This window comes from Lissotriton vulgaris, chromosome 3_1 (genome assembly GCF_964263255.1).
Source record: "Lissotriton vulgaris chromosome 3_1, aLisVul1.2, whole genome shotgun sequence".
Taxonomy (NCBI): domain Eukaryota; kingdom Metazoa; phylum Chordata; class Amphibia; order Caudata; family Salamandridae; genus Lissotriton; species Lissotriton vulgaris.
The window spans coordinates 333403590-333429046 of NC_141689.1; the positions used below are offsets into that span (position 1 = coordinate 333403590).

General features: G+C 49.1%; 1 protein-coding gene across 1 annotated transcript in view; it reads right to left on the reverse strand.

Moving 5' to 3' along the window:
- The window catches only part of RANBP3L (RAN binding protein 3 like), a 245094-nt gene that overhangs the window by 86923 nt on the left and 132714 nt on the right, over positions 1-25457 (reverse strand). The window contains exons 11-13 of the mRNA XM_086960541.1: positions 16254-16384; positions 5894-6014; positions 5119-5261 (exon numbers count right to left, since the gene is read on the reverse strand). Of these exons, the coding sequence (XP_086816667.1) occupies positions 5119-5261; positions 5894-6014; positions 16254-16384 (395 nt within the window). The remainder of the gene's footprint in view (positions 1-5118; positions 5262-5893; positions 6015-16253; positions 16385-25457) is intronic.

A 25457-nucleotide genomic window follows, 5' to 3' on the forward strand; every position in this document is an offset into this window, starting at 1 on the left:
TGAAGATGTAGCTCCTCCTGCAGAGGCCGCATTTTCAGACTTGCTAGTGGGATGAGATTTATGGCCGAAGAACACATTCCCAGAAAAGAAGCGAACAGAAAGTGACTTTCTTTTTGACACTTGAATGGGTAATTTCTGCAGATGGAGTAGCCTTTCTTGAGACAAGAATGCCCTGCATTGCATTGTATCCAGACGAGCTACCAGGAAAGGCAGGATTTTTCTTGGAAGCAAATGGGATTTGTTGTTGTTCACAGTGAGACCTAGGGATGCAAAGAGATTGCGGCACGTTGGTATGTCGTTCTGTACTCTGTACTTTGAGGGACCTTTGATTAGCCAATCGTCCAAGTACGGGAAAACCGGGATCCCTGAAGAGCATAATGCTGCCGCAACCGGAGCCTTGGAGCTGATTTGAGGCCAAATGGGAGTCCTTTGAACTGATAGTTGGCGCCAGTCACAGTGAAACAGAGATACTTTCGATGTTTTGGATGAAATGGGATGCAAAAGTATGCGTCTTCCATGTCCAAAGAAGCCATAAAATCTCCCTCGTTCAGGCAGCTTAGAATCTCTGAAAGAGCGACCATGCGAAAACCCTGCTTCTTGAGAGATTTGTTGAGATTGCGCAGGTCCAAGATTGGTCGCCATTCCCCTGATTTCTTATTTATGAGGAAAAAACGGGAATAGAAGCCAGCCCGCCTCTGATAAACTGGAACCTTTTCTATAGCGTTCTTGAGGGACATTGAATGAACCTCCTTGAACAATAAGTGAAGACGAGGGGGTCCCATGGGCGGAGTAGTTGGTGGTTTGGTGACAAACTCTGGGGTGTGTCCGTGCTGAACGAGGTCTAGCACCCATTGGTCGGATGTAATCAGTTGCCACTGGTGTAGAAAGGCAGATATTTTCGCGCCCACAGGGAGGGAAGGAAATAAGGCTGGCGCCAGGCTGATCTCACTGTTTTCTGTGGGTATCTGGCCCTTGATTGTTTGTGCGTTTTCTGCCTCCTTGGCGAGAGAAGTTAGCTGCACCAGACTGGCGCTGGAAGACTGATAATTCTGCCGGTATTGAGGCTGATATTGTCTGTTTTGTTGAAAATAGTTTCCTCTAGAGGAATATCCACGTCCTCTAGCACCTCTAAAAGATCCTCGCTTGTACTGCAGGGAACGCAGTGATCTTGCGGTATCTGTGTCCGTTTTGATCGCCTGGAGGGCGTCGTCTATGTGTTTTCCAAACAGAGACTCGCCATCATAGGCCATGTCTAGAATTTTAAGTTGGACCTCAGGCCGAAAGGTAGTAGCCTTTAGCCAGCCCCGACGCCTGAGAACTGCAGCTCCTGCCAGTTGTCTAAAATTTGTATTTGCAATATCCAAGGCGCAGTCTATAGTTTTCGCAGCTGCACGCTCCCCTTCCATCAGGAACTTCCGAGCCTCCTGTCTTTTATCTTCTGGAATTAGATCAATCAGACCAGCCATGTCTGACCACATTTGGCGATCATAACGTCCTATAATCACCAAAGAATTCGCAGCCCGAGTGGAAAATTTCTTCCCGATAAGGTCCAAACGACGACCCTCCTTATCTGGTGGCGTAGTAATGGGAGTGGCCAGGTTTTTTGATCTTTGTTGTGCGGCCTGCGGAATGACCGAATCTGGCCGCGGGTGTCAAGTAAGGCATGAAGGGCTACCGAGAGGAGCACAATATTTTTTGTCAATTCAAGGAAGTACGGCAGGTACAGAGGTAGGATTTCTCATTACTTTGAAGCCTTCCTTCCATATGTAATCTATAATAGGAATTGCTGTGGACACCTTCCTAGTTTCTTCTTTAAAATCATGAAGAAAACACTCAGACTGTTCAACTGTTACCGGTAGTTGAAATCTACTTGCAGGTCGCTGCATAAGATTATGAAATACACCTATGTCTTCAGGTGGGGAGTCTGAAGGTTGTGGAGTTGGTGGAGACGGCATGGGGATAACAATCATCCCACGGGTCCAAAGGAGGATTATTCGGTAACTCGCCTTCCTCTACTTCTTCGTCTGAAGAAGTATCCGGAGTCCGGGTATTCAAAGTAGGTTGTTGAGGTTCCGTGACCGGAGTCCTGGGTGCTGGAATATCAGGTTGAGGAATAGGGTCCGGAACTGCTGCAGGTTGAAGTGGAGAACCGTCCTGCTGTGGTGGAAAACGTTGTCTATAGTCTGCCAACATGGCCTGTAAGTCCTGGATGAGGCTTGGTGGCAGATGGCTGGACTATGAAGCCCGAGACTGCCTCTGGTATGCTGTACGATGAGGAACTACAATATCTTCTTGATAGTAATGCTCAGCGTACTCATCATCCTCCTCATCATCATCCTGACATTTGATGTTCAATTCCGAAGGATGTTGAGCTATCCCAAACGATCCCTCGTTGCCATCATCATCAAAGTCATCCTCCTCCTCATGAGCATATGTCTCTAGGAGATGAGAGGGCGTAAGTGGCGAGATAGAAGAGCACTCTTGCCACTGGTAAGATGTTAGTTGGAAAGTTTTTGAAGAAATAGGCGTAGAAAATTCCTGTATTGTGTTTAGAGGCTTTGTAGAAGCAGGGTCTATTGATTTTGATGACACTGTAGGCAATGGTGACACCTGTGCTTGAATTGTTGTAGGTGTCGATACTGGCTTCGTCGACGGGCCCATCGTCGATGGATTCGACGTCGACGGAAGCGTCATCGACGGACTCGATGTCGACATAACTCTCGTCGACGGACTCGACGTCGACGAACACGTCGTCAACTGACTTGGCTTCCTCGTCAACGGCACCGTAGAGGTCTTCGCCGACGACGGAGGCTTCGTCGACGGTACCTTAGTTGACGAGGTTGTCGTCGACGGATCGTCGACGATGGTTCTTTTTGCCACAATGGAAATCCTAGTTGACAGGATAGGAGAGGTGATAGCTGTGGTAGAAATTGTCGCCGTCGACGAGGGGGCAGAAGATGTAACAGAGATGGTAGTTACAGGAAAGGCTGAGGAGACAGAGCAGCTTTTACTCACAGTTTTATGCTTTTTAGATTCCTTGAGAGTTGAGGCTTCAGGGAGAGAAGATAAGAGATCTCTGTGAAGAGCTCGAACTGGAGTGGGAGGTTTTGACATGTTTTCTTCACTCACTTTTAGAATCATCTTCTGATCTTGCTCTTTTACTAGAGGTTGAAGCTCTGTCGCCAACATCATCAGAAGAAGATTTGAGCCATAAAAGGACTCTGGCCTCCCTATCCCTTAAGGTCTTAGAAGGGAAGGTGCAGCAGATCCTAAAATTTTTTGCCTCATGCTTCGGATAAAGGCAATAAATACAGTCCTTATGTTTGTCATCAACATGGACTCTTTTCTTTTGCAATGTTCTGCAAGGTCTAAACAAGGCCTTCTTGTCAGACATCCTGAAGTAGAGAAAAAACTAAGTAGAGACTGAGGGAGACTCCCTTCCACACGACGTGCGGTGAAAATCTGAGGAGAACTGGCTCTGCAGAGAGTGTTCTAGAGGGTGCTATGAGCTGATTGGTTGGAACAAAGACTTTGGTCTTTTTAGCATAATGAGGTAGATAGGCTACTACAATCTAGGCCTCAGGCTTTTCTCTTAGGGCCTATTACTTTAATTTACCTTTGGCACTGCTTTTTTATATACCGTGGTACTCCCGCCTCTGCGACGGGGAATGATTCAGGCATGTGAATCTATGAAAGATACCCCAATACTGGATAAGGTGCGGTTAGGGGATAATGCTATGTGAAACTGTAGACTTTCACATTCTGGGAGATAAAGCTGAGTTATAGTACATTTGAATTCATCTTTCAGAATAATAGCAATACCACCCCTACTCTCTCTGTCCGGTCCAATCTATGTATCTGGTAACCCAAAGGAAGGGCAAGATGGATGTCCGGGCCTGAGCGGTCGTTGTCGTCGTTGTGTATTAGCGGATCCTATGCCCGAATAGAGTATTTCTCGATCTGCAAGAAACTGACAAATAACTCCCACGACCTACTAATGAGGTTAAGTGCGGCATGGGGAAACGGTTTAGGAGAGAAGGAAGATGACGAATGACTAGAGGCAATAAAAAGTCCAAGAGAAGTTGCCATTAGATCCCACTTCCATCTAGTACAGCTCTGTGTTCTACATAGGTCTTACTACTCCAGGACTGTCCTACACACAATGGGAAGGGCGGAGTCATCTCAGTCTCTGCGTGGGTGTAACAAGGAGGGCACCTTTTCTATGTACTCTGGGAATGTCCAAGGATTCAAGAATACTGGGCACAGGTGGTAAGGGTAATGGCACAGGTTACAAAGAGGACGGTTCCCTTGGACGCCAAGAAGCTCCTCCTAAATATTAGTGTTGTAGAACCAGGGCCTAAATTTCGAAATATCTGGTTAGCATTAGCGGCAATAGAGACCAAGAGAAATATTGCAAGAGCTTGGAGAACAGCAGCCCCCCGCCCCCACCATGGATGAGTAGCAATCCAACATGGATTGGGGCCAGGGAGCAGAGCGGGTAGTATACCAGAGGAGGGGGTGTCCCAGGAAGTGGGAGATGGTATAGGAGACTGGCGGGCATATAGGGGTCTTTAACAATAGGGAATCCCGGGAGGAATGTAGAATGTTAAAGTAGCTGAAGACCTCCTGGTTTCTGCCCGCTTGTTTCCTCTCTCCCCTTTATCCCCCCCCACACAACACTTTCAGGTGGGGTTAAATACTAAGTTGACAAATCGGCCGTAAAAGCAACAACATTGTGAGATATCTCCAAATGTAAGATATTAGATATCTGTAACAAATAATATCTGTTGCATACCGATTGCTGCTCATTATGCCATTAATGTTGTATGATGTAAATGTTAATAAAGAGAGTATACATGAAATGACTCAGTTATTGAGACTTGAGTTGACCCTATGACACATTATCCTTGACATAGTGTGTGTTTCAACAGCACAGGGTTTCATAGTAGGCAAGTCAAATCCAGACTAGTGCCTACTAATTTTAGTAGAATTTAATAATATGGTATATATTCTGACACTTTCAATTTCATTTCAGAAACAGTTTTACTTACACCTTACACATGGTGCACATTAGTATGTTACATTTTCAATGTTCCAGTGTAAGAGCTAAGGACTTACCTGTATTAGAAATACTCTGACATCACTGTCTTCTACATCGGTAGCAGTAATGCGCAAACTTTTTCTGTTAGCTCTTTCAATTTTCATCTGAGCCCACAATTTAGTGTTGAATATCAACCGCAGGCTGCCTTGGTTTCGCATTACTAAAATATGAACAGTTAGAGAAGATTTGAACTGTTTCACAATGGCTTGCTCATGTGCTAATATTTTTTTCTCATACCATATTACATGAATTCAGTATTATGGTTCAACATACTCACCGGAATAAATACTAAAACACTTCCTAAACATTTCCCCGAATGGTATTTGAACCACTGCTGTCTGCTACAGGCTGGGCTATTCCTGATACAGAGCATTTGATTGCTGCCAGCCCACACATTCTTCTTATGCTAAACTTAGACAATTGGAAGCTGCGCTTCCTGTCACTCACGGGCGCTGCCTTTAAAATAGGCCAGTTTAAAAGCAGTATTGCAAGATTCTTGTAGCACACACATACCAAACAAAATAGATAGTCTGATATTTGTTACATTGGTTAGAATGAAATCTGGAAGCCTGTATCTTCTCACATAAGCGCAAACACATTCTCCATGGTTTAAACCTAGAAGGACTTTGTAAACTACAGTTTGAAGTTAACTTATCATGGCTATGGAGAAAGAACAATTTAGTGGGTGATATGTAGGCACATGACGCTTGAGAGGCAAACTAATACTGAGACTTGCCAGCTGTCTACCAATACAACCCCACACGCATCTCTACGTATGATGTATGCCTCTACCTAGTCGAGACTGTAGTGTCCCACATCCATTGCTAGATGTGTCATTGAGTCGCAGGGATCCTCTGCCTTTTTCAGTCCATGACTGGGTAACTTTGTTCAAGACAAAGAGCCTGCAGTTGATCTGTAGAAAAAAAACATATGTAGTTAACACACCAAGTAAATGTGTCTCACTTATATATGAAACACTGTTTATAATAGCATGATTATGGAGAGAAAAGAAAGCTACAAACTGCATGTAAATTTACGAAGTTATTAAGGCATATAAAATACTTGATACTGTATCAATTGGCTTTATTAAGAATGGTACTAGTAAATGTAATAAATATCAAATCACTTTAGGCATAAAAAAGCATATTTCATAGGAAATCACGAAATATTGCAACTATTTCACAGGTCCTTGTGAAACAAGGGTTTCATTATCAGGATGACAGTCCCCAAACCAATCTGCAGAGCTTTACCATTGTCAGGGCAACTGGGATTATACCGCAAAGGTGGACCAAATTATGCAGCAACGTTATCCAAATTATGCAGCATGAAAAGACCAATTATGCAGCATCATGCAGCATAATTCTCTGGCTGCATCATTTTCATCAATTTGAGATAGAAACAATGCTATTTGTTCAAATCTAAATTATGGGGCAAGCGGGGTGCAGCCCCAGATTTACATAGTTCCACTGTTGTAGACACATTTACGGAGCTCACAAGAATCAAAGAGGTACAGAGCGGGCGAGACCCCATGATGAATGTGTGACTACAGGGTCTGCCCCCTCGGAGCATCCATGTTGAAAGGGCATACCCCACCATAAACAATCATGCAAAGTGGTAAAAGAAATATTGTAAGTTACGAAACAACGTATCAGCACTGCATGTTTTAGCGCGCATGCGGCCACGGTCCTGAAGAAAGCCATACTGACTCAATGGGCATTGAAAAAATGGCAGGGACATGTAGACCAAGATGTGAGAGATCATCATCATCTCACATCACATCCAATGTTGTTTTTAAGCCCTACCCAAGGTTTCCATTATTAAAATCGCCTTGAATGGTGGGCAACCGTGAGGTAAATTTAAAATCACTATTCCTTGAAAAACTCTGTATAAAAACCCGCTGCACTATAATTCAGGCATAGCAGCACACCCTGATGCACTAGGCATCTCATGTGGGAATCCTATGATGAAGTATGCAACTAACTTGTGTTAGTGGGTGAGGGTTCTCTTAAAAAACCTAATGGGTTTCCCTACTCATATGAGAGAGGGATATCAAGGGGGGCGTGGCCAAGAGCGCAATGTAAGAGGACGTGCCCGGGTAGAGCTCCGAGCGAGGCTCCCCTTCCACGGGCGATTTCTCCTTCAATTCCGGTGCATTCGGGCCCAAACTCGGACCGAGTGCACCCGGGGACCTGCCCTGCCATCCCTGAAAATTTCAGGAGGATCGGAGCACCGGACCCCCCCGACCGTCAGCTGCTGCTGCACCTGCCCGCCCAGGGCTCACTTCCGGTCGGCGGCCCCATCTACCCAAGACCGGGGATCCGGCCCAACGAGGTAGGCCGCAACACGTGTGCACTCCCCGGCGCGATCCGGAGGGGAAGGATACCGCGCCGCAACGCCGGCCACCCACCAGCGCTCCAGCCGTGCAGGAGCCCCAGATTCAGCTGCAAGGCATCCAACCCTGGCCCACGGCAGGCGGTGAAATCGGCCCGCCCTGCCGACCGACCCTGGAGGCATCCTGCCAGGCCTTGCGAGCACCGGAGAGGGGGACCACTCGGACACCTGGGGGTCCATTTGATCAGCGTTGCCCCTGGCTCCCGGCAGACCACAGCGAAAACTGACCCGCTCTGCCCCCTGGACCCTCACACTCGCCCGCCGCCTTGTCGCTGGCCCAGCGAGGGGGACGAGACGGTACCACAGCGCCCGGTACCCCCGGTGAACCCACGGCGCGGGGATCCCAGAGACCACAAGCAGGCACGCCACACTGACCCGCGGCGCCCTGCACTGCTGACCCGCCCTGCCTGCCGGCGCTGGGGACTTCCCGCCAAAACTAGCGGGAGCCGGAGGACTATCGCACTCTACTGCTTGGTGACCCGCACTATCGACGTCGCCCCTGGGCCTGAATGATCGGCAACGGTAGCTGGGTGGCCCCACCTCCTGGACACCGGAACCCACCCGCTGTACAGATACAGCCGCTGGTCAACATCGGACCCATCCAGTGCTGAAGAGCCCGGCCCACGCGACACACAGACCGTGACCACGTCGAGACAGCCCATCTAACAATCGGCCTTACACCAGGGGACCTGCCCAGGCCCACGCGGGTGAGAACCCAGAACAGCTCCGCATTCTCCACCTCAGCTAATCCAGCACCGAGCTCCACGGTGCCCCACGCAACGTCAGGTGGCATCCAGGATCCCGCACACCGCCCGGCACGGGCTGAGCGGACGGCCTGACCAGGAGAGGCTAGTACGCACGGGCCCCAACAGCGTTCGCCGTGAAAGCTTGCCTGACCGGCTGCCTACCCGTGACAACCACCCACATGTCAGGGGGGACCAGAGCGAAGACCGGCACCGGTGGGACACTGAGCAAAGGAAAGATGGTGAAGAACACAGAGGCTGACCAAACCGCCTCCAAACTGGACACTATGCTGGCGGCCATGGAACGCCTGGAGGAATCCATGCAGCTCACCCGTACGTCACTGGAGAACAGGATCGATAAAGTGGCTGTGGACTTAACGCTCCTTCGAGCGGACCACAAGAAACTGTCTGACCGCACCACGGCCTTGGAGCAAACAATGGCGGAGACCACACCCAAGCTGACGCAGACAGATAAGCACGTCCGTGACCTACTCAACCGGGTGGAATTCCTCGAGGATAGAGCGGAGGATGCTGAAGGTCGGGCCAGAAGAAACAATGTACGCATAGTGGGCCTGCCGGAACGATGGGAACGGAGGGAGACTGCGGAACATATGGAGATCTGGCTCAGAGAGCTCCTACCAGAAGGCACCCTGTCACCGCATTTTGTGGTGGAAAGAGCGCACAGAGTACCGTCCCGTCCACCCCCGGAGGGCTCCAGCCCGAGGCCAATGCTCATGCGGGTGCTGAATTACCGTGACCGGGACGCCATTCTCCGCGAAACGCGGAAACTGTCGGACATACAGGTGGACAACGCCAAGGTGATGTTCTTCCCTGATTACACCATTCAGGTCCAGCGCCGGCGTCAATCGTTCCTCGAGGTGAAACAACGGCTCAGGCGCCTGGCTCTCAAGTACTCCTTGCTGTTCCCAGCACGTCTCAGAGTGGTGGCGCAGGACAAAACCCACTTCTTCGATACTCCAGAGGCAGCGGCGGCCTGGCTGGATTCAGGAGTGGATGCCAACTACGTACCTGCGCCGAAGGAGCAGCGCCGAAATCGAGGTACCCGCAGGCGGAGACAACGACACGTCTCGAGGCCCGGGTCGCCGACCACAGACGCAGAAATTGGACCCACCCCAGAGCAAATACTGATTGAACATCGAGAGGCCATCCGGAGAACGGCTGAGATCAGTGGTTCACAATCGCCCATCCTGATCTCCAACGCAAGCCCAAGATCACGCGGGAGCGAGGACGACGATTTCATGTACGGACTGCCAGATGACTCAAACACTGAGGGCTTGCCGGATGTCACACCCCAAACATCGGATCTGATAGCATAAACGACCCTCCTCAACCTAGCCCAGGCCTGGGCGTCGCGATTGGCATCCTGGGACAGTTTGGTCACTTTTAAGGCTGACCTGTCCGGGAGTCCACAACAGCACTTCTGAGACCCACGGCAGCTACATACAGCCCCATCTCCGTGATCTGAGCTCCACTCCTGATCCCCCCACCTACCGGCCCGGCACGGCCCGCCGTGACACCGAGAGAGGGGTTGGAGCGGTCCCATTGACACGTCACTGGGAGCAAGCATCTGGTGGGGTGGACGGACCCCTAGAGGTGAGTGGCCCCCCCCTGTGGAAGTAGCAGATGGGATCCCCCCCCCAGGGGTGGACTATCCGAGACCAGCGACATTGGGAACCATGACTTGTCTGCGGACACTGCCACTGACATTTGGTGCCCCTAGACATACTGCCCGTGGAGGGGAGCTGCCACAGCTCTCTTGGCGACTTGAACTCACTTGCTTTACTCACGTGCTGAACTTAGTCATCCCCCCATTGATCTCACGGATTGATTAAGCTCGATAGAGCGTTTGGGCGGTGACTCGTTCTGTCGTTGCCCTTTTGGTATTATGTTTCTGTTAAAGTTCTTCCTTTTGAGACTAGTGTGGACATTGCAATGCTACAACGTGCATCCCTGGGACTGTGGGAGTGGGCAAGGGGTAACAATAGCCACTGTCCGCGGCCGCTGTGTGTGTGTGGGTGGGGTGGGCTGGGGGTTGGGGGGGGGCGGCTGGGTGCTTGAGCGCGATGCATACTGTGATGGCTACGATTACATTTTGTACCTGGAATGTCAGGGGCATGCACACACCCTCACGTAGATACCAGGTGTACTCATACCTTAGGCGACATCAGGTCCAGATTGCACTACTGCAGGAGACACACCTAGTCGCCGCTGAGGTGGCCGCACTTCGCCGTAGGTGGAGGGGGCAGATATACGCCACGACCTTTTCAGCGTTCGCGCGGGGGACCCTGATCTGGGTCAGACCTGGGGTTCCATTCGCACTAACACACAGCAATATCGACACCGAGGGACGCTACGTCTTCATACAGGGTAGACTAGACGGACAGCAAATTGTCATAGCCTCCATATACGCACCCAATGTGGAACAGGGGAAATTCTTCACGCGCTTGTCGGCAGTAATTGCGCCCTGGCCAGACGTACCCTTGATGGTGGGCGGGGATTACAACTGCGTACTAGATGTTTCCCTTGACCGCTCGTCCCCCCCAGCAGCGATCGCCCCAGCGCAAGCGACTTCCAGGGCCCTCACCGATTGGGCGACGCAATGGAACCTGCACGACGCCTGGCGAGTCAGGAATCCCACCGCCCGGGTGTATTCCTATTACTCGGGAGCCCATTCTCTGCATGTTAGGTTGGACCGATACATGCTGTCCCGCGACCTGATTTCCTCCGTGACTGACGTTGACTATCTGGGACGGACGCACTCGGACCATAACCCGCACACACTGGTCTATGGATGGCGGCGCCCACGTCCGCCCGTACCCACATGGCGCTTACAGCCGGACCTCCTACTCGACCCGCCATTCCGGGAGGAGATGTCCAGGAGAATCATTCAATATTTTGAAGACAACACCGACTCGACCTCCTCCCTGAGACTTGAGTGGGACGCCTTCAAGGCGGTCACCCGGGGAGGCTGCCTCAGTGTTCAGGCGGGCCTACGAGGCCAGGTGGAGAGGGACCTGATAAGGGTGGAGGAGGCGCTACTGGATAAAGAACGGGAGGCGACGGGAGGCGATGATTCCCAGCTGATCTCGACCAGGGCAGATCACGCTGCGTTGATGGAGCGCCTAAAGAACATTAACTTCGCGGCCCACTCCGCGCGCACTCACAACGCGGGGGACAAACCTGGCAGACTGCTATCGTGGCTGATACGGCAGGACACGCAGTCTGCGCCGGTCCTGTCGATCCGTACGCCCCAAGGCGTCGAGGTCTACACCCAGACACAGATCCACGAGGCGTTCGCGTCACATTACAAGTCCCTGTATAACACACGGCTGCAGGCCACCGTGGTGGAGATCGTGGACTATCTGACGACCCTGCAGCTCCCAACAGCTACTGCTGCCCACCAGGCGGAGCTGGGTGCTGCAATTACCGGTGAGGAACTACGGGACGTGATTTTCTCCCTTTCCAATGGCAAAGCGCCGGGCCCTGACGGGCTCCCGGCAGAGTTCTACAAAGCCTACTCACTGGTGCTAATACCAGAACTGCTGAGAATGTATAAGGCGGCATTGGAAGATGCTGAGCTCCCAGCGTCCCTAAACGAAGCTAACGTGGTCTCTCTGCTGAAACCAGGCAGGGAGGCGACCGAACTTGGCTCATACAGACCATTGGCACTCCTCAACACCGATTATAAAATATTAGCCGCGACGCTCGCCCGGAGACTTGCACCGCTGGTCCCCACGCTGGTGCACGCTGATCAAAATGGCTTTGTGCCCACCCGGAGCACGTCCTACAATCTACGCCGGTTTTTTAAGATCCAACGGTATGCAACCCCTACCTGGCCGCGTTCAGGGTGCATCGTGCTCGATCTGGAAAAAGCGTTCGACTCGGTGGAATGGCCGTATCTCCTCCGAGTCCTTGAGAAATACGAACTAGGCGAAGCCTATATCCAGATGGTGGGGCTCCTCTATCAGGCGCCCGAAGTGCGTGTCCGGACTGGGCGGTTGTTTTCCGACAGGATCCGCATTGGGCGGGGTACCAGACAGGGCTGCCCCCTCTCCCCTATGATATTCGCCCTGGCGATGGAGCCATTGGCGGAACTGCTCCGCACCTCCGGCGCCACATGGGGCATCCCACTAGCGGACGGCATACACTCGGTGTCTCTATATGCCGATGATCTACTACTGTATGTCAGAGATCTCACATGCATACCTGAGGCAATCGCGGACATCTTCCGTACATTCGGAGATATGTCGGGGCTCCGCGTTAACTGGGCCAAATCGGGAACCTACGCATTCAGTAGCGAGATGCCGCAATGTGAGGTGCGCATGATGGGGGAGACGCTCCGATGGCACCCGACGGTATTCAGGTACCTAGGGATCTTGATATATCGAGACCCCGTGGATCTCCTGGAGGGTAACCTGGTGAGGGCTATATCCTCACTCACGGCCCAGGTCACGTTCTGGAACTCCCTCCCGCTGAATGTGCCGGCCAGAGTGGCACTGACCAAAATGATAATGCTCCCCCGGCTCCTCTATTATTATGCTAACCTGCCAGTGTATGTGCCAGCGCGCATATTCAGAGGGCTGGAAACTCTCACCAGGCGCCTTATTTGGAACAAAGGGAGACCACGGGTAGCGTTAAAGACTCTATATGCGGCCACAGACGCTGGAGGCTTAGCCGTCCCCAACCAGGAGTTATATTACTTAGCAGCCCAGCTACAATGGGTCGCTTACTGGCTGAGCGGCAAGAACCTGATAGACACGGCCACGGCTGATACCACTCTGTCCCCCGTGCAGGTGCTCACACTCTTCCACCCCCTAACGCAGGGGCGACACCCCACACAAGTCCATGTGGCGATCGCGAAGCGGTGCTTTGCGCGGGCCCTCAGACTTACCAAAGGTACAGTGCCCTACGCTCCGAACCTGCCACTACTGGGAACTCCCTTGGGCACTAGCATATTTTCCTCGACTGCGCTACGCAGCTGGACGGCGGCAGACCTGGACGACCTGAGCGGCCTATATAGCGACGGAGTGCTGCTGCCCTTCGAGACCCTGACCGCAGACACCGAGCTGCCAGTGGGTCAATTCCTGGCACACGCCGGACTCCTACATGAACTGACGAAGGCATGGGGTGACATGAGCCAAGAACCGCCCACTCATCTTCTCATCCAGTACCTGCACGTGATGGGCAATGGGTCTCATATAGTGCACTGGCTGGCACAGGCACTACACACCCATACTCAATTCTCCTCCCAAAGGCTGAGGGGGAAGTGGACGACCGACCGAGGCTCCGACTGGACGGACAAACAATGGACCGCAATATTAGCGGGCGCTAGAAATGTTCCCCGAAACGCGCGATTTAAAACCATCCAATATTATATCATTCATCGAGCGTATTTGTCTCCTGACAAACTGAATCGCTACTTCGGACTCACTTCGTCGGCATGTCCCAGATGTGGCCTCCTAGACTCGGACTTCCTGCACGCACTCTGGAACTGCGCCCACCTCGCCTCGTACTGGTCAGCGGTCACTGACACGCTGACGGCGGCCTCGGGCGAAACTCTCCCCAAGACGTGGGAAGTATGCTTACTGGGGCTCTACAGGAGAACCAAGCAGACCAAGCTGCGGGCACGCTTTTGGGACTTAGGCCTCATTACGGCTAAACGCCTCATTACGAAACGGTGGAAAAACGCCAACCCACCGCGCCCTGCAGACTGGCGTCGCTCTTTTGGCAACTGGGCCAGTGCGGAGAGTGTGTCACTACACAGAGAGGAGACCACTGGCCTACGGAAATACCCGATCGCCCAAGACTGGGACGCTACCCTGATCGCGTACCACAGGGCATGCACCCGGGCCGGTATAGAATGCCAACCTGACGCGGAATAGAAGGGGCCCTGTCGCTTGCTGTCCATATAGGTCACGGAATTTGCCCCCCCCCACTACCGCGTCCCCCCCCCCATCCCCCCCCCCCGCTGCCGCGCCCCCCCTCCCCCCCTCATTCCCCCCCCGCCGCCAGCCCCGACTACCGAGCTCTTGCACACCGAGCGATGTCCCCTGCCGCCCCCCCGCCGCTGCCCTTCCCCCCCGCTGCCTCCTCCCCCCCGCCTCCACCCCCGCGGCCGCAGCGACACCACATCCTCGATCACCCCCGCCCCTGCGCAGCCCGTACAGGGTGCACCACACACGGCTAGGATTCAAGACACACTACCACACGCACATGCACTAGTCCAGCAGTTGTTGAAATGTTTCTCCCTCCCCCTCCTCTTTTAATTCCCAGTTATACCTTTTGGTTGACACAGAGACTGTTGATTTTGTACACGCGCTAATGCTCGACACCCCCCTCCCTGTTTCCGTATCATACAATGGCAACTGGGTGTTTTCATGTACAGGCAGCGGAAGCCCAGCGATCCATGTGACGACGGGGGATATGATCCTGCTCCAGCTCGCTACTGTACTGAACAGGGAACATAACTCAATGCAATGACTGTCGGATTTCTTACAGCACCCTGGTCCTAGCGCAGTGCCATGAGCCGCAAGCGCTGCGGCACGAGACATTTCCTAGCACCGCTGCTTGTGAACTAATGCATTACCACTGGCTACTGTTTATTTTCACTCGTATTTAATTGCCATGTCATTCTGTACTGACAGCCGAGTACCGCTTGTAGTAGTGGTTTATTGTTATGACACTGTGTGACTGCTGTTTAACTCATCTGTGAAACTGAATAAAGTTTGGGACCATTGGTCTTCAAAAAAAAAAAAAAATGAGAGAGGGATATCAAACGAGGTTCTGTATTTTGGTAGCGAGCGCACTTTCATTAATTGTTACAATCTCTTCTCACTCTCTCTGATAATTGTTGCAGATAAACTTAAACCATCTACATAAAGATAACAAGAGGTTGTTGTCAAGACAGTCATATATGAAGTCACTGCTCTCCAATGGGGCCTTCATTGTCAAAGTCTTCAATACCAAATAGTGGCATTACCATCAATGGCTTGGTCATTGAGGGTGCTCCTTTTTTGGTGATGAGATGCTTGCCATTGACGATAGGCCAAGCAAGAATTCTAAGACACCCTCTTGGAGTCGGGGTTTGGTGCCATCTTAGAATATGAGTGCTCAAGAGTCTTTGTCAAGGTACTGTTTAGAGGAATCTTGGTATTTTTTCCCTTCTGAAAAATGTCCAACTTTTGGAACTCGATTTGCCTCTTTTTTTGAGCCTTTCTAGAAGTGCATGGGAGAGCATGGCATCGTCCATTATGAAACGTCATTCTCATTTACAGGAAAATATCTTCCTCTTAAAAGATTTACGGCTTGTTGCCTTTCACTTGAGGGCCTTTGATGGAAAAATGTGAGAAATATCACTGCAAGGCCTTATGCTTAGGATATCTTCCATTTCTCAAAAGTAGAATAAATCTTGAAGATAGATCTCTCATTGTTTATCATGATGGCAGCTGTGCTCTTCCTCTGGCTTAGAAACAAGTTACGTAACAATATAACAACTTATTGTACAGTGCAGCTGATGTAGGAGCTTGGAGGAGTTTAGGGGTCAAAATCATGTCAGATGTAGCCAATATGGTAAGGTACAGCAAATTTCTTTTGCATACTCCCCCACACACACGACATGGGGCCAGTGTTTTTAGTGCATCAAAAACATACAGATCACTGCCACTTTCATCTGTGCTTATATATTTAATCTATATTTTGCAGTTTCCTCAAATTCTAGCAGCACAGATAAGATGATGACTAGAGGTAAAGTTTAGCATGTGCATACGACAATTAAGATTTTTCACCAAAGAATTGAAAGACAAAAGGGTGTTAAGAATTCTTTTCTGTTTTGTGTTCTGAAACTTAATTAGGGATGGAGAAATTGCTTCGGAGAAAGTCTGCACGATCTGAATATTCTTGAGATTTGTGATTTTAAAACACCCATGATTTATGAGTGTTACTTTTCACAAAGCTATATTATTACGGCAGTTTACAAAATTATGTCCAGATTATTATACCTGTAGTACATTACGTTCTGCTTCTTCACCAGTAATAGTCTCTACTTTTTCCAATTTGATATTCAGGTTTGATCCAGAAGAAAAGGCAGCAGATGATTCAACCAATGCTGTTTTACAGTTGTTAGTTGTTCCTAAGTCATGAAAAAAAGAATAATTATGATGCTGTAACAAAATGTTAACATGTTATTTATACCCCATATATTTTATACATAAACACAAAGAAAATGGGTTTGCTCATTTAATCTGCACATCTACTGACACTCTAAGTCCATAGCAAAATTGTCTCAATTCCACTTGGTAAGAGGTGCTCACAAATGGTGTTTTACACCCACCCACTGGGGTGTCAATCAATCCGTGGATCTAAAAGATCCAGACCTAATATTATGTACACTACACCTGAGCACATCCTATCATTATTTCTATGACCCAATCAAAGCATATTACACATATTAGAGGATTGTAAAGAAAATTATTTTTCCATCACAAAAATGTTTCCAAAAAGTCCTTGGTCCAGTTTCCTGAGAGTCAAACTTCAAGAAGTACTCGAGTCACACTTCCAAATCAGGTCTTGTGTATTTTATTTCAAAGACATAAATGTAGAGACAGCAGCAGCCGATGCTCGTTTCGCCCGCAGTGCTTTTTCAAGGCTGCAGAAAAATATATATACAGTACTTTTTAAGAATATTGTCTAAATTAACAATATCTCAAATACAGACATACACTCCTTGATTTCTCTGTATGGGAGGGACCTCCTCTATGGCCTTCTTGAGAAGGACAGAAACCTCGTCCTGTAGCAGTTGCCTGTGGAATCGAGGAAGGTGCTTTAGGTGAGGAAAAACTTACGGAGGAGGTGACTTGAACCTCAGCAAGTAGCCATGCTTCACAATACTCAGCACCCATCTGTCCCTTGTTATGGATCTCCACTCTTCCAGATGATGATACACTCCCTCCCACCGGAGTGGCGAACAGTTGAGGAGGAAGCAACAGCTCAGGGCTTGGGAGGCTGCTTGGAGGCAAACTGCTGCTTGTTGTTGTTCCCTCTGCCTCTTCCAGGGCATCTTTGCTGAAATTGGGACTTTTTCTGTGTTTGGGATGACCATTGAGGAGTTTAAACCTTCTGCTGGTAAGATAGTTTGTCCTCCTGACGAAAGCGCTTTTTAAATTCTTTACGCTTCTCCAAACCAACAGCTTTAACAGTGTCCATTTCCGATTTAGTCTTGGTCATCTCGTCGTCGGCGTGAGACCCAAATAGAGATGTGCCATTAAAGGGGAGGTTCAAGATCTTCTTCTGAGCATCCGGCTTGAGGCCTGTGAGGCGGAGCCACGCCGAACACCGTGAGCAAATTGGGACTTTTTCTGTGTTTGGGATGACCATTGAGGGGTTTAAACCTTCTGCTGGTAAGATAGTTTGTCCTCCTGACGAAAGCGCTTTTTAAATTCTTTACGCTTCTCCAAACTAACAGCTTTAACAGTGTCCATTTCCGATTTAGTCTTGGTCATCTCGTCGTCGTCGTGAGACCCAAATAGAGATGTGCCATTAAAGGGGAGGTTCAAGATCTTCTTCTGAGCATCCGGCTTGAGGCCTGTGAGGCGGAGCCACGCCGAACACCGTGAGCAAATTCCATGGGAGTAGCCATGGGCCGCTAGGTCGGAAGCATCCGCCGCGGCGCTGATGACCTGGTTGGCAACGAGCCCTCCCTCCTGCAGTATCTCGGCAAAGTCCTGCCGGCTTTCCTTAGGAAGCTTCTCCGTGAAGCGAGTGAGGGAGTCCCAGAGTGACCTGTCGTACCTGCCGAGCAGAGCAGAGGCACTGGCCACCTTCATTTATGAAGCTGAGGTGTTACATGCTTTTCTACCAAACGAATCCATGAGTTTGCTGTCCTTTTCCGGGGGAACAGAGGATAAGGTGGGAGCAGAATGGGATTTCATGGCAGCTGCCACAATGACTGAGTCAGCTGTTGGGTCCGCCCTGAGGAAGAAGGGTTCCTCTGCAGGAGCCTTCTACTTCTTGGAGATTCTAGACGGTACAGAACCCACCGCCGCAGGCGTGAGGAAGGTAGCCATAGCCGGTTCAATGAAGCCAGGCACCAGAGGCAGCAGATGTCTGGGAACTGTCCGGTGATGAAGGGTATCAAAGATTACTGAAGTAGATACCACAGGGGTGTGGCAGAGAGATGTTCAGCTTCTTTACCCCCCTACTAAACACATCCGTAAAGGTTGCGATATCATCTATAGGTGAGACTCGTGAAGGAGGAGTAGAAGAGAAGGTCGGTGAATAGTCCCGGACTGTAGATCTCGGAGAAGAGGACCACGTCGTAGATCTTGTGCATCCTCTCTTATGGGGCCTGTCGTGATGACGATGTCTAGAAGGAGATGTAGGCTTGGGGAAAGATCTTGGCCTGGCCGGTGTTCTTGACCGTGCTGGAGATCATGATCTGGCAGGAGATCTTGGCCTGGGTGAAGGTCTTGGCCTCCGAGGAGGAGACTTGGATGGTCTGACCGGAGTGCTTGTCTGTGGACCAGACGGTGAAAATGTGTAGGAGTAATCCGAGCCCGCACTACTGCGACTGCCTGACATAGCCCCCTGAGGACGGTGAGATGCCACACTACGTGATCTGTCCACAAATTTGGGGGAAGCTTCTGGAGAGATCTCCACTATGTTCAACCCAGGATATGAAAATCTGTCTCCTGATGATCTGGACCCAGGCGCCTCCACAATAACCTCGACCTCCTCTCTCGACGGCGAGAGCTTCGACGTCGCTGAGGTTTGTGTGACCATAGGCGTTGAGTGAGGCCTTGATGCTCTCGACGACGAACGTCCACGCGGTGGTGACCTCGACTCCGATCTTCGGCGTCGAGTTCTCGACGTCGATCTTCCTTCACGTCTGGTCGACGGCGAACCTCCATGCCATCGTGTCGACGACGACCTTCTTCGACGCCTTGTGTCGACGACGACCTCCTTCGACGGCGACCTTTCCTGACGTCGCCGTTGAATGGTGGGATCTCGACGACTCTCCCGATAGCGGCACGCAAGCCGGCGGCGATCTGGAAGCCGTCATAACTCTCGCCGCTAACCCCCTCAAGGGCGGCGTAGAGTGTCTCGACGTCGATGGAAGCCTCAATGTCGACGGAGACTTGGACATGCCAGCAGCCACAGACTTCGAGCCCGTCATAACTCTCGCCGCTAACCCCCTCAAGGGCGGCGTAGAGTGTCTCGACGTCGATGGAAGCCTCAATGTCGACGGAGATTTGGACATTCCAGCAGCCACAGACTTCGAGCCCTAAGTGTGGCGTCTCACGCCGACTTACTTGGATGCGGCGGAGACTCTCGACATCGCAATGGTGATCCAGAAGAACGTCTGGGCCTCTTCGACGGCGACTTCGATGTCGATCCTGGTCCTCCCTTCCTCTTTTTGGGGGCAGGAGAGCCAGAACATCGCCGTTTTTGGCCATGCTTGCTTGAAGACGACGTCCCTAGGTCACTATGGCCACCCCCCTGATGACTTTTGTCTTTCTCCAACATGGCATGGAGTCTGATGCGTTCTCTATCGCGAAGGGTTCGTCTGGAGAACTTCTGACAATGGTCGCACTGGTCAGGATCGTGTGCAGATGGAAGGCACACAATACACACCGAGAGTGGGTCAGCCAGTGACATTTTTTGTCACTAGAAGGACACTTCCGGAATAAAGCAGGCATTCTGACAGAAAAATGTAAGTGGAATTTCACAGAAAACCAAGCAGAAGCCTTAATAAACCAGAAGATGTCTAATTTTCTGAACAAATTCACTCAAACTAAACAATTTCAGTCAAAAACTGAAGAGCTCAAGCTCCAGGATCCTCACAGAAGGAGCAGGAAAAAAGAACTGACCTAACTGCCACCTGTGGTGCATCTTGGGAGCAGGGGGTCGCCTTCAGATTTTAAAGGCACGGTACCCCTACTCTAATGCCTTAAAGGCAAGGTGTCAGTCTTTCTTTGTTTCTTTATACTCTACTGCAGCCTACTGGCAAATGCCTGCAATTACAGGTTTTCCTATGACAATAAAGCATTGTTCTATGCAAATGTTTACTGCTCGATTTCTTCCTTAGGGGTTGGGAGAGTACAACTGTGTGTATGCTAATTTATGTAATTTTGCGGCAGGTTTGCCAGTTTGGAAATGTTCTAGGCTGCAAATATATGTTTTCACCTATGTATATATATATATTTATATGTATTTTCTATATGCTCCGGGATCCCGCACATGGGCGGAGATTATTCATAGCTTATGATTTTGATGAGTATCCCCTGGATGAGAACCAGGATAATAAAGAAACATGTGAAGCATGTTCCTTCTGGGTAAACACTCGTAGCCACATCAGCTTTCATAGCACCAGGAAAATACGGATCAATAAAATATATAAATGTAAAATGTGTATATTGATGGAAACATTGGGCATAGCCTAGTTAAATAATGGGACTCAGTTACAAATTACAATACATAGGTCGGATGGAGACTAATATTGACATGCGTTTACTGTATGCATGCACAAGAAAAAGAAAAAAAAAATAAGAACTTGCTGAAGCTTAAATTCAATATAGGCACTTGAATGGGCACAATACCAATTCACAGAAGGGTGGATAAACAAAACATCCATGCATCCCGATGAGAACATGGCGGCCGTGAGCTGAAGCGGTCGCAGGTTGTGCTGGTAGCTCCCCTGCCGATACACCTCATTATGGCTGCCTCAGTGGCTGTGGCAGTGCTTGAATGAAATAAATGCGCCCTCAAGCATAATTTGATTTAAAAGGAAATTGCTACTTACCAGTATGCATCTGTTCTTGGCATGTAGGGCTGCAGAACCACACACTGTTGCATTAGATCACCATCTGGTGGTGGGCCCGGATGATAACACTTTGTCGTTGTCTTGGAAGAGTCTTTGTCTGTTGGGTGACTCCTCCCTTAGACCGTAGTGCGCATGGGCATCGACTACATCCTCAGATTGTTTTCGCCATTGGGCAAATGATGGAGTTGTATCATTACAGATAAGGATGACCATGTATTGTGTATCTAAATAAGATAATACTGGAACAGATATAGGCAGCCGGGGAGGCGGGTGGGCGTGTGTGGTTCTGCAGCCCTACATGCCAAGAACAGATGCATACTGGTAAGTAGCATTTTCTGTTCAAGGCATATGGGCTGCAGACCACACACTGTTGCATAGATTGCACAGCAGTTTCTCCCTTAGTGGCGGTCACCGACATCTGTTGCAATAGTTTGAAATAATGTTTTTAGTACAGCCTGGCCCACACTTGCTTGTTGTTTTGCTTGCACATCTACACAGTAGTGTTTTGTAAATGTGTGTCTAGTAGACCATGTAGCTGCTTTACAGATATCATCTAATTGTATGTTCGATAAGAATGCCATAGATGCTCCTATCTTACAGGTAGAATGAGCCCTAGGAGGAATGGTTAAAGTGCGTTTTGCTTTTTGGTAGCAAATCTGAATACACTTAACAATCCACCTGGCAATGCCTGACTTTGAAATTGGATTGCCTTTTTGTGGAGGTGAAAAGGACACAAACATTTGTTTAGTTTTTCGAAAAGGTTTTGTCCTATCTATGTAGTATAGAACCGCTCTTTTTTACGTCTAGTGTGTGAAGAGCTCTTTCTGCAACCGTTTGCGGTTGTGGAAAAAATACTGGCAACTCAATGGATTGGTTGAGATGGAATGGTGAAATTACTTTTGGCAGAAACTTTGGATTTGTCTTGAGAACCAGTTTATTATGATGAAGTTGTATAAATGGTTCTTGAATTGTTAATGCCTGTATCTCACTCACTCTTCATAGTGATGTAACTGCTACTAAAAAGGCAACTTTCCATGTAAAAAATTGTAACTCACACGTATGCAATGGTTCAAATGTTGGACCCATAAGTCTTGTGAGCACAACATTTAAATTTCATACTGGAGATGGTGGTATTCTTGGAGGAATTATTCTTTTAAGTCCTTCCATAAACGTTTTTATTGCAGGTACCCTAAACAATGACAAATGTTGTCTGTTTTGGAGAGATGCCACTATAGCAGCGAGATGTAATCTGATTGAAGAGTACGCTAAATTAGTTCTTTGCAGATGTAAGAGATAGCATATGATGTTTTGTATTGAAACATCTAAATGGTTAACGTTGTTATTTGTACAATAGACAACAAATCATTTCCACTTTGCGGCATAACATGCTCTAGTGGTAGGACGTCTTGCCTCTTTAATGACATCCATGCAATCAGGAGGTAAATTTAGATATCCAAACTCTAAGACCTCAGGAGCCAAATCGCTAGATTGAGCTGCATTGGGTCTGGATGCATAATCTCTCCATGGTTCTGTGTTAGCAGATGTGGGGAGAGTTTTAGTTTGTGGTGTGGTACTACAGAGAGTTGGAGTAGCGTTGTGTACCATGGCTGTCTCGCCCACGTTGGTGCTATTAGAATCAATGTGAGAGAATATTGTCTTAGTTTGCGTACCACTAATGGAATTAGTGGGTGAGGTGGAAAAGCGTACGCAAATATGTTTGACCAGTTCATCCATACCGCATTGACCTTGGATAATGGGTGTGGGTACCTGGCGGCGAAGCTTAGGCATTTGGAGTTGCTTTGTGTGGCAAACAGATCTATCTCTGGTTGTCCCCACCTTTGAAAAAATGGCTGAAGAACTTGAGGATGAAGCTCCCATTCGTGTATCTGTTGTCTCTGACGACTTAACAGATCTGCCAATTGATTGTGCACTCCTGGTAGATGTTCTGCTAACACAAAAATGTTTTGAGGAATGGCCCACCTCCATATGCTCTGCGCCAGCCAGGAGAGCTGTATGGAGTGTGTTCCTCCTTGCTTTTGAATGTAATACATTGCTGTCATATTGTCACTCCGGACTAGTACAGCCTTGTTTGATATGTAATGTTGATACGATTTTAGAGCTTGAAAGATTGCTAGTAATTCCAGATAATTTATGTGGAGTACTCTTTGTTTCATTGTCCATGTTCCTTGTACTGTGTGACTTTGTAAGTGCCCTCCCCATCCTGTGAGAGATGCATCTGTGGTCAGTATTATTTGTGGAACTGGCTCTATAAAGGGCCGGCCCTTGGAAAGCATTTTGTGGTTCCACCATTGCAGAGAGCGATGCGTCCGGTCGTCTACCACCACCAGATCTGTTATCTTCTGTTGAGCCTGATTCCACTGACCTGCCAAGAATTCTTGTATGGGGCGCATTGGTAGTCTTGCTTATGGCACTATGAAAATGCAAGATGCCATCATTCCTATTAGCTGCATGACACTCGAGCTTGTAGTGAGTGTTGAGCTTTGAATCTTTGTATAAGATTGTGCATAGCTTGTTTTCTTATTAAGTTGGGGTACGCTATTGCTTTGGAGGTATCTATTGTGACCCCTAGGTACTGCTGAGATACGGACGGTTGTAGATGTGACTTGTTTTGATTTACTGTGAACCCCAATTTGTGCAACAGGCAGACTGTTTGATGCGTGTGCTGTACACATTGGTTGTATGACTTGGATTTTATTAGCCGGTCGTCTAGATATGGGAATACATGAATGTTGTCCCTTCTTAAGTGTGCTGCTACTACTGTTAGACACTTTGTAAATACTCGAGGTGCTGTTGTCACTCCGAATGGGAGCACCTTGAATTGGTAATGCTGACCTTGTAGCACAAACCTTAGGTACTTCCTGTGAGACTGATGAATGGGAATGTGGAAGTAGGCGTCCTTGAGGTCTAATGTGGCAAGGAAGTCTCCTTTCTGTATTAACGGTAAAACCTGTTGTAATGTGACCATATGATAATGGTCTGAATGTATGTACTGGTTTAGGGGTCTTAGATCTAGAATTGGTCTGAGAGACCCGTCCTTGTTGGGTATGAGAAAATAAAGAGAGTACATCCCTGTGTTTTGGTGTTCTTTTGGTACCGGTTCTATTGCATTCTTTTGCAGTAGAGATTCTACCTCTTGCTTTAGTACTAAGAGGTGCTCTTGTGACATAGGACGTTGTCCGGGTGGTATTGTTGGAGGAGTGGGAGTGAGCTCCAGGCAATATCTTGACTGAATTATTTGTCTCACCCCCTTGTCTGTGGTGATGGAGTTCCAGACAGGTAGGAACTGTTGTAATCTTCCCCCGACCGGAGTGGAATGGTCTGGGGGGATGGAAGGGAAGTCACTGTTTGGGAGTAGAGGCGTTGCGATTGTTGTTGCCTCTGCCTCTGCCCTTATTATTATTTCCTCGATACCCTCCTCTATAGTATCCCTTACTGGGTGAGGTGTGGTTGGTTTGTTTGGAAGTAGAGGAGGTATTATCCGTTTGGAAGCCTTTTGATGCACCCCCATAGGAGGAGTGACGAAAGGAAGGTCTATGGGCTTGTGTCTGTAAAGCACCCATTGATTTTGCAGTATCAGTGTCTTTTTTAATCTTTTCCAGAGCACGGTCTACATTTGGACCGAAAAGATGTTGTTGGTCAAATGGCTGGTTTAGTATACTGGCTTGTACCTCTGGTTTGAATCCAGAGATTCTTAACCATGCATGCCTACGCAACAGTACCCCTGTGTTTACTGCTCTAGATGCTGTGTCTGCTGTGTCTAATGCGCATCTTATGGAGGTATTAGTTATAACTTTGCCCTCCTGTAATAAATCAGCAGCCCTAGCCTTATATTGTTCTGGCAGGTGTTGCATAAGTGACTCTAGCTCATCATAATGAGCTGTGTGTCGTATCTTGCTAACAGAGCTTGAGTGTTAGCAATCCTCCATATATTGGCAGCTTGTGATAGTGTGCGTTTCCCTGAGGCATCTAGAAGCTTTGATTCTTTGTCAGGGGGTGGAGCATCCCCTGTTGTCTGCGAGTTGGCTCGCTTTCTCGCGTTTGACAATACCAGTGAATCTAGTGGCAACTGTCCTTTAATGTATGCATGATCAGAAGGAGCTGCTTTATATTTTTTCTCCAGTCTGGGGTTAATTACTCTGGCCCTGAATGGGTCTTTAACCCCTTCAGCGCGGCGCGAATTTTCGTGCTGTGCTGAAGGTTCTAATGAGTCTATCGGCTCATGACGGAACGGTTCCGTAATGAGCACAGCTCAACCGACGCTCATGACGGAACCGTTCCGTAATGAGCATGGAAGGGGTTAAATATTTCTGGCGCATGTCTTACCACTCCATTCAGTATTGGCAGTGTCGTAGTGGTTCTATGT